This window comes from Saccostrea cucullata, unplaced genomic scaffold, assembly GCF_032062105.1.
Source record: "Saccostrea cucullata isolate Sc308-1 unplaced genomic scaffold, CSIRO_AGI_Scuc_v1 ctg3767, whole genome shotgun sequence".
NCBI classification, from domain to species: domain Eukaryota; kingdom Metazoa; phylum Mollusca; class Bivalvia; order Ostreida; family Ostreidae; genus Saccostrea; species Saccostrea cuccullata.
The window spans coordinates 27,266-37,922 of NW_026932447.1; the positions used below are offsets into that span (position 1 = coordinate 27,266).

At 33.6% G+C, this 10,657-nt stretch overlaps 1 protein-coding gene across 1 annotated transcript; it reads left to right on the plus strand.

Moving 5' to 3' along the window:
* Positions 1 to 2,656: 2,656 nt before the first annotated feature.
* LOC134235155 (uncharacterized) lies at positions 2,657 to 3,909 on the plus strand. Its single transcript, XM_062717254.1, has 2 exons — positions 2,657 to 2,667; positions 2,823 to 3,909. The coding sequence occupies exons 1-2, from the start codon at positions 2,657 to 2,659 to the stop codon at positions 3,907 to 3,909; spliced, it is 1,098 nt and encodes a 365-aa protein (XP_062573238.1).
* Positions 3,910 to 10,657: the final 6,748 nt, after the last annotated feature.

The window sequence follows — 10,657 nt, forward strand, 5'->3', positions numbered from 1 at the left end:
CACACAGCGGTTTATAAAAAAGTTAGACTGTCCAACGTTATGTTATATCGTATAACATATCAATAGGTTTAAATATTTTAGCTTCATTCCTCATTTAATTTCAGTATATACACTTTTCCCTCTAAAAATGGTTTAAAATTGTGCGTCAAAACGAGTAATACATTTTTTACCTAATCATTGCGATGTAGGCAAAGTATGTTATACGATATAGAGTAAATCTTTTATCTCATCAAATGACGTATATTTCTTAAATTAAATTATACATATTTACTTACGAGAGAGAGAGACCTTTTGAAGGGATTGTTTAAAAGGTTTATTGCATTACAGATCCATTGATTTTCCCTGCATTCTATATAGACATTGAGAAATCAGTCAGGCTTCTTTTGACGATACACTCGACATAAATTGATAATCAATGTTGTAATTAACAATCAAGATATCAATTGTGAAATCGTATACCAAACATACATTTTTATCAAACTCAATCTTGTCATCAAAGAAAGTAAGCAGGGCTATGTTTTTTTCTTTCATCACAAGTACCAGAATTCCATCAATGTTAAACAGATGTCATGCATTACAAAAACATGATCCAGTCAGCCAAATAATTCAATTTGTGCAACAACAAAAAACTTTTGTGGATGACTGACAAAAGAAATACGTAAACAGAAAATTTAAATATAAATTGGCTCATACACATTTAATTTCCAAAATGTTTTAAAAATATTTTTTCAATGTCAAGAATGTTTCGTTCGCAAACAATGGCAAAATGCCATTCCTAGAGTTTTACTCGCATGTAACACCGGCATCCTCAAAATGATAACAATTATGGCTTCCTATTGGAGAATGTTCACACAACAGCAGATGAGATTCCGACCCAGAGCACTTCACACCGTCTAGCCAGATAGGGCCCTCACCTTTCCCAAAATAGGCAGCTGTTCTTGGAGTGGCAATACTGAAAGTAAATAAATGATCTGTTTAGTGACAGTTAAAAGTAAGTTACAGCTAAAAAGAATGAAACAAATATTTCTTTAAAAGGTACGGAAAGTCACTTAGAATCCCAAAGACATGTTGTATCTTTTTCATTTCAATTTACGCCAAGTCAGGATTTCAAACACGACCAAGCCGTGATCTTTACATGCATAATCTTGACCAAGTCAGGATGGATATCTCGGTCAAATGAAGACTGATAACAAGGGTCCGCTATGGCTTTCCATAAAACACTTACCCGGTATACCCCATCATTTGGCAAACAACCCGAGCTTCTGTTTCGGTCCAAGAATCAGCACAAATGGTTCCCCATGTGTTGTTGATAGAGAGTTCAACCCTGCCTTCGTTTTGCGAACTTCCGCTTTGTAATCGTATTGAACCTTTAAAACGATCGTCAAAACAAAACAATCTTATATACAATATGCATAAAAGAGAAGTTAATTTATAAATATATAAAGAATATTAAGATTTCCAATTGTGGTACGTGGAATAGTTAAGGTTTGATCAACAAATTACAGCAAATTTCTTAATAAGATCTGTAATACCCAGGAATTCGCAGATCAAAGAAAGAGGTGACCATTTCCTTCCGGGTGTACAGTTTGTTGTGTTTCCTTGACCTATGGCAATGTAGTTCTGTTGACAGCCAAATGTTACAGAAGGAGGATAATAATTTGACGTAGAATAATTCCATTTTCCAGGAAAGGGACAGGTTCTGAACGAACATTCTTTAAAGAAAAAAATAGCTACCTTAAGACATATAAGAATAGATGATTCTAATATTTGAGAATCGTTACATAATTGAGAAACTTTCTTAATATATTTAATTAATAAATATAGGTAACCAAAAAACATTGCAATGAATGACAGCAATATTTATTACAAATATACTGATATATTTATATGAAGCCAACACAAATTATTCTATTGTAAAATTTGTTCATAATATTCATAATAAAACAACAATTAATAAAGTGTTTTTGCATAGTACCTCGAGCTAAAACAGCATTTTCCCCCATTTACATGTTTTCTTTTGATTAATGATTGATTGATTGTATACTGTTTAACGTCCCTCTCCAGAATATTTCACTGATATAGAGACGTCACCATTGCCGGTGAAGGGCTGCAAATTTAGGCCTATGCTCGGCACTTACGGCCTTTGAGCAGGAAGGGATCTTTATCGTGCCACACCTGCTGCGACACGGGGCCTCGGTTTATACGGTCTCATCCGAAGGGCCGCCCCATTTAGTCGCCTTTTACGACAAGCAAGAGGGTACTGAGGGCCTATTCTAACCCAGATCCCCACGGGGCTCTTTTGATTAATATTTAAATTCAAGATTTTGCAATAAGTTTCACATACGCATTTGAACTAATTTGAAAATGAATTGCTAGAGTAAAGTTTAAGTTTTATAAACATGCCAGAAATACTTGGCATGCCGAATCAAACGTAATTTCTTTAGGGGTTTTAATTAATGTGCTTGCCAAGCATATTCCATACGCATTTTAATTGTTACAGGATTTGAAAAAAAATGTTTTAGAAGAAATCTCTTATGCTGATAACGAACAGTAATTGAGCCCAAACGTCCAGTCAAATGATATTAATTTTACAATGTAAGTTAAGTGTGCCTGCAGTTCTAATTAATATATTTCCAAAATCTCCTTAAACAGAATAATGACCAACCTGTTAGTGTAGCAATGCAGATTTTCTTGGTTGATGACGTAGAAATACAGGTGGAATAGTTGTTACATAATGAATCTCCACAAAGTGTTCTGTTGTCATCCTACAATTATAACATACATAATGAATCTCCACAAAGTGTTCTGTTGTCATCCTACAGTTATAACATACATAATGAATCTCCACAAAGCGTTCTGTTGTCACCCTACAGTTATAACATACATAATGAATCTACACAAAGTGTTCTGTTGTCGCCCTACAATTATAACATACATAATGAATCTCCACAAAGTGTTCTGTTGTCACCCTACAGTTATAACATACATAATGAATCTCCACAAAGTGTTCTGTTGTCACCCTACAGTTATAACATACATAATGAATCTCCACAAAGTGTTCTGTTGTCACCCTACAGTTATAACATACATAATGAATCTCCACAAAGTGTTCTGTTGTCACCCTACAGTTATAACATACATAATGAATCTCCACAAAGTGTTCTGTTGTCACCCTACAGTTATAACATACATAATGAATCTCCACAAAGTGTTCTGTTGTCAGCCTACAATTATAACATACATAATGAATCTCCACAAAGTGTTCTGTTGTCAGCCTACAATTATAACATACATAATGAATCTCCACAAAGTGTTCTGTTGTCAGCCTACAATTATAACATACATAATGAATCTCCACAAAGTGTTCTGTTGTCACCCTACAATTATAACATACACAATGAATCTCCACAAAGTGTTCTGTTGTCACCCTACAATTATAACATGCATAATGATTCTCCACAAAGTGTTCTGTTGTCACCCTACAGTTATAACATGCATAATGAATCTCCACAAAGTGTTCTGTTGTCATTATACAGTTATAACATACATAATGAATCTCCACAAAGTGTTCTGTTGTCAGCCTACAGTTATAACATACAAAATGAATCTCCACAAAGTGTTCTGTTGTCACCCTACAGTTATAACATACATAATGAATCTCCACAAAGTGTTCTGTTGTCAGCCTACAATTATAACATACATAATGAATCTCCACAAAGTGTTCTGTTGTCACCCTACACTTATAACATACATAATGAATCTCCACAAAGTGTTCTGTTGTCACCCTACAATTATAACATACATAATGAATCTCCACAAAGTGTTCTGTTGTCACCCTACAGTTATAACATATCTAATGAATCTCCACAAAGTGTTCTGTTGTCATCCTACAGTTATAACATACATTGATCTGATCTGGACGTTCGATTTTTTTCTTTAATTAATATTTTTACTGCTACATATCAAAGACTACAGCTGTATAATAAATATTTAAAATCCTACATTATATTTGTAACAATTAAAGTTGTGTACTTACGTCTTTTGTTAGTTCTTCAAAAATGTAGTTGCTATCATCGACAAACCGTGATGATGAATTTCCCAACACATTAAGCAATTCACATTCAAACGTTTTCCGATTGAAATTGATGGAAAAGCACGACGCGTGTTTTTCGCATTGTTTCAAACAGAGTCGTTACCCTATATCTTTTATGATTTTTATAGGATGCACAAAAAGTTTCTTTCCTACAATTCTGTCTTCATTGAAACTCATACAAGGATCGCTAGAATGAATTAAAGGAAATACTATAATGAGGATAAAATATGTGACGTTCCTCAACATTTTGTTACTCAGAGTAGGAGGCTAGGTTTCAATCTTCACTTCAAACCTCAAAATCTTTTTGTGCTATCTGCTTCTCTCCAAGCTATTAAATGTACTTTTTTATTTTGTTTAATTTTCTACGCTTAAGACACTATTGTTTCAAATTATAAAGAGTTTCACTTAAAAGGAATTTGTTCGATTTCTATTATTTTTTTAATTTCCTTTATTATGAATGAATGAAATAAAGCTTCTTTCTAAAGCTCTCAAATATCCACTTGTTTCAGCTGTTTTTGAATTTCAGATTCAATGAAACAGAAGAACAAACCCAATAATTATGGGTTTCCATTACATTTCAAAGACTTCAATTAACCGTCAATATTAATGAAATACCAGTAAAAAAGTATTGTAGCTTGGGTCATTTTATATGCTTTCTGTAAAAGTGTAGCGACATATTGGAGGTTATTGGTATAAAACTAAGGGGTAAATTAATGTTGATTCTAGGAAAAGACAGGTGTTATAGCCAAAAAAAGGAACGAAGTACGGGTAATGTTAGAACCTTATATCAATTCATTTTTTATTCAAATTATAGTTGTGAAAGTATATCAAAACATATATCAACCCAGAATCATTAAGTGTGCCTTGCCAGGTATCAAATGTTTTGATGAAAGTATACTTCAATTCTATGAAATAAAGATTTAAGGAATAACTATCTAGTTTTTTGGTTTTATTGTGTGACTTGCATGAAAATTCTGCATAAATGCCGTCCCGCTCGTCATTTTTTTTTAAACTGCGCCTATCGATGAACCAGTAGATTTAGGCAGAAATAAAGTATTTTACTACAGTATTTGTAATAATAATAAGAACCTTATATTATTGCCTTTTTTATTGAAATTATACTTGTGAAAGTATATCAAACATGGCAAACAAGCGAAAATAAAACTTTCTTAAATGCAAGATCAATGGAAATGCAATTCTAATATGAAATCAGGCCAGGGTAAAAAATTTTCATAAGTTTGGAAATCTTGGAATCCAATGTGTTTTCACAACGATTACACATATATAGTATAAGATCATTAGCCCTTAGCGTCTAAAAGTTATAGCCAAGATTAAAGCTTTTTCATAAGTACGAAAATCTCCAAGGTCATGGTCAAAAAAGTCAAGGTAATTGGCCTCCAATGATAGGTCTTGTCTCAAGGAATGCATATGTAAAGTATGAAAGCCCTAGTCCTAACCGTTCATAAGTCATGGCCAAAGATAAAAAAAAATAAAAGTAGGTCAAACTCCAACGTCAAGGTCATTGAGTCAAAGGTATTGCTATCAAATGAAAAGTCTTGTTACAAGCATCAAATATATGTAAAGTATGAAACCATTAGACATAACCCATTAAAAGTTCTGATCAAAGTTTGCTTTTTAAAAGTAGGTCAACTTTCAAGGTCAATATCAAAGGGTCAAAGTTTTTGGTATCCAATGAAGGTTTTTCTCATAAGAATTACATATGTGAAATATGAAAGCCCTATCCCTTACTCGTTCAAAAGTTATGGCTAAGGTAAAAGTTTTTTCATAAGTATGGAAATCTCCAAGGTCAAAGGTCAAAGTTGTTGGTATCAAATAAAAGGTCTTTCCACAAAAAATACATATGTGAAGTATAAATGTCCTGGTATTTACTGCTCAAAAAATATGGTCAAAGTTGTGAATTTTTGTGTAAAAGTGGGCCAAACCCCAAAGTCAAAAGGTCAAATTTAGTGAAACCAAAAGAAAGGTCTTTTTACAAGGAATACACACGTAAAATATGAAAGGCATAGCTCCAAAAGTTATTAGCAAGGTTAAAGTTTTTGCGGACAAACAGACCAATAGAGAGAAAGACAGAGACAAATAATAGAGAGACAGCTAGACAGACGGACGGACACGACAAAATCTATATACCCCCGAACTTCGTTTACGGGGGCATAATAAGGAAACATATCACGAGGTTTAACTGATTGATAAGCAAGTACTAATTTATCGTTTTGAAAAGTTTGCAAATCTTGTGACAAAGACTTTTTCGACATAGGTTCTACCTAATAGGATTAATTTTACTTTACATTTATTGTATTACTCATGGTCCAATGAATATGCAACTCGGTCCGAAATTCAAATGTCAAAATCCCAACCAATCCAGCAAAACAATATTTTGAAAATTTCTCCTGGTAAATCCCTTTCTCCTCCTACATGTAACTGCTTTGAATTAATTTCAGAGTATTTAACAAGTTAAATTGATGCAAAGCATCAAATCGGCCGCAAACAAAATTTAGCATAAACAAATTTCTTTTACAATTTTCAAAGTGTCCATGAAAGGAAAGCACGTCAAGATACTAGTATTCAAAGGTGAATTAGTTGATTCATTTTTATTTTTGGCTGTCTTCAAAGCAAAATAAATAATTAATTAAAATAAAAAATAGACATTTCCTCCTTTTGCTTATAAATAGATTCATCTTTGTAAAAAGGGCAGCAATAAATGATAAGAATTTATTGCCATCAAAATAAAGATGTAGGTATCTCAAGATGAACCAGGTGCTGATACCCTGGATCTTGGTCACGTGATAGTGCCCATGGCTGTGCTGCAATGCGCAGTACAAAATGTAGAAAAATTTCTTTGTGTTATTTGCAGCCGTAGAGCATGTTCAAATCAATTTTTACTGGTTGAATTTTTTTTCAATTTTTATTCACCAATCCATGCACATTTACACGTCATTTTTATCCGGAAAATCATGACGATTTCCTTTCATATCTTATACACTCCCAGGCTAGGGAGTATCTATTGTTAACTCTTTTTACATAACCACAAATTATCAATTATCTGATGAGAAATGATGAAGAAATTGAAACATAGTAGCAACAATTAACACTATATTCAAAGCAATTTTTGAAAATATTTTACTCATGGTTTTCTACTTGTTATCATTTGAGAAATATTTTCCTGACCTAATGAAAAATAACGTCTCATTTCCCCATGTGCACTTTCTAACACAATCACAAATAGATCGGCCGCTGCTGCGGCCGATAATAAAGGATACTATTAGATATTTAAAGCTGAACGCGACTCGTAAATAGGCATACGCCGTTTTCGATAGCATTATCTACGATATATCAATAATTACCGTCTTCCTTGAAAGACGGTATTATATAGTTGAAGTTTTTATACAGTCTTCGGACTATGCACTTCCTCTCTTTTGTGATTGGTAGAAATTGCATGATGAGAAAATTTTCAACTATTTCATCGGTTGAAATGCTGTTCAAGGCAAGGGAGATAACTTTCTGATGATCTAATTTTCGTACGACTTAACAATTTTGCAAGATTTCCAATCTTAAAAAAATGACAAAACGAACAGCAAAATCAGCAGTAATTAATTCTTAATAACATGGTATTTTTTATAGCAATAAATGAATAAGTCTCTTAAATTTCATTATAAATAAAATTTGATTTTCATAGCTTGCAGGCTTTACAATTTGTTATTATTCTTTTCTCCTTTCTTATTTGAAGAAGGGAATGGAATCAGCCGAGGTTTGCCGAAAGCTCTCGGTCAGTCAAAGTTTACGGAGATGACCGAGCGACAACCGTGGTAGGGCTAATGCCAGTAAAAAGCTAATGTAGAAATACAAAATTGAAAAGAATTATATGGCCTGATAGGTGTAGATCAGTTAACTGTTTAAGATTAATGCTAAAGACGGTAAGCTTTTTAGAAAAGCTCTACTTGTAGGGTATACTCCTCGCATTCGTTACACCTGACTGCTTTATTGTCACGGGTATCGGCGTGGAATGGCGACCCGTGTTCGTGCTGGTTATCTTGCATTACCTTTGTTTATATTTTATTGCAGTTACGTTTATCTGTGTTGTTTGTATACTGCACTGGCATATACAACTATAATTGTAAATTTATTTGGTATCATACTTTCATGCATGAGAAGAAGTATAACGTTATTATTCTCGCTACCGAGTCCTGTATAGCATACGTCCGTCTACACCGGTGTCGACTGATTACACTGAGCATAGCTGCAGACCTGTAGCTCTCCGAAAAATATATTGACAGACCGGAGAGCTACAGTGCCACTCATTGTAAAAACTGTATATTTATTGCACACAAAAAGTTGCGCTTCGTTCTGGAATAATTCTTCCAAATTCTTACCTCAATCGTAAAAAAAATTGATTTCAAAAAAATATTCCTTACTTCTCTGTTAATTAAGTACTCTCGTAGTCGACATCTGCACGAAGCTTGTTGAACCGAAATATCTTGCAAACCAAAATGGCAGTATAAATAGACGAAATTGTCAATAATCTTAATTTCAGGGCATAGAGGGCTATTAACAACAATTATGAGGGATGTTTTGCTGTGGAATAAGTGAACTAATATGTTAGGAACATACGTTTAGTAATATGTTGAGATAGATGTTTAAAAACATGGAGAAATAAATTGAGAAACAGCCCACTTTTTTGTACGCAATAAATATACAGTCTTTTTTCAATGGGTGGCACTGTAAAGAATACCCCCCCCCCCCCACTTCCGATAGCTTGTTCCATTTAATTAATAACACCAAGTAATAGTTTTTCAAAAGAGGTTTTCCTGACGAAGCAATCAATATTTAAAGAACATGTTTTACGTGTATCAGTATGATAATACATGTAGTATGATCCGTCCATTTTCTTGGGGGTGGGGGGTGGGGGTGGGGGGGGGGGTGCTTCATAACCTTACAAATTGAATACTTTATAAAAAAAAACATCAGAAAAGAAACTTGGTTTTAAGATTGGGAGTACACTATGATTAGCAAACAGTTTATTTAGAATTTAGCGGCTAGATTTTTTTTGTCTTAACCTCTTTCCTACTTATCAGAAGAAAAGAAATTTATTCAGGAATATTAAGGTAGATATTTATTGTACCTCAAACAAAAGAAATACAAGTAGATTGAACATGCATATGGATAACATTTGAAAGAAGTTAATATGACATGATTTTTAAGATTCTTCAAATGACTATTAATTAAAATGAAGAAAGAAAGGGCACAGCCCTTGCAAATTAAAATGCTCGGACTCGGCTGGTCTAGCCGTAACATCTTGGCAAAATTTTTATTTCATGCTGAAAAATTTCGGTGTCAAACGTACAACAACAAAAGGTTGGGGAGGAGGGATGGGGAGGGCAAAAGCTTCAAATTGACAATTTACATTTTCTCCAAACTGCTGGATACAGGGAAATTTTCGCCCCAGTTTTATTTTTGTTCCTTGGGCCCTAAACACAAGTGGGCGAATGAAAGACAAATTAAAGACGAATTCAAGTGTGAAAGAACGAAAAATAACATGAGGTGAAAATAACCCTGTATACAGTATTTTAATTTGTTTTCCTTAGAAAAAGTGTGTGTGGAGGGGGGGGGGGGCGGCTGCGTACTATGGGCCTATATTAAAGGTAAGGACATATACATGTAGATATACATAATGATTAGGGCATAATGTACCTATCCGCCCTGCCTCCCCCCCCCCCCCCAAAAAAAAAAGAAAAAAAAAGTTAATCAAAATTTTACAAAGATGAAAAAAAAAATGTTGCTCTAGTGTTACCAAATAGATCCAATGGGATGTTATCAAAATAAAGATTCTTGTGTTTGAGAATCAGGTTCAACAACGAAGTTTACTTTATTTAATTTCATGGAAATCTTATTGTTTTCAATCATTAAATAAAAATCGTTTAATATCTTAATTTAACGAAAAATCGAAAAACGGAATCGACGTTTTGGCGCAAAATGTATATCTGTAGTCACTATTATTCTTATTTCAGATGATGGCTCTGCATACATGACGTGATTACAAATGACGTCATACTAGCCTTACTGAATAGCCTTTTGTAGAAATAAAAAAAATTATTCGCAGAAGTTTAATTCAGTTAGCTGTCGTATGAACGCATTTCAAGTCACCTGCATACTTCAGGAATCCGTGATAACAACGCACAGTTGAGTGACCAAGAATGACAACTGAGGTTTTGCCCATTGAAGACATATTAGAATAATTTTACTCACCAAATTCTTGAGAAAATAAATAACAAGTGAATAACAAATTTGGAAAAAAAACGTAAGTCCCCCAAGGATGTAAGTGGGAGAGAAAGGGAGAGTGACGCACCGCGTGGCCGAAATTTCAAATAATATTTCCTGGTCAATCTCAATCGCATCATCTCGGGTCTTTTCGTCAGGGGTCGGAAAAACAACTTAGAATGTATTAACATCACCGGATGTTAAAAATTTAAAAAATTTCCTGTTTATTAAAATATAGGCTAGACGGAGATGGAATTCCTTTGAAGTTTCTGTAGTATATTTTAGGTAATA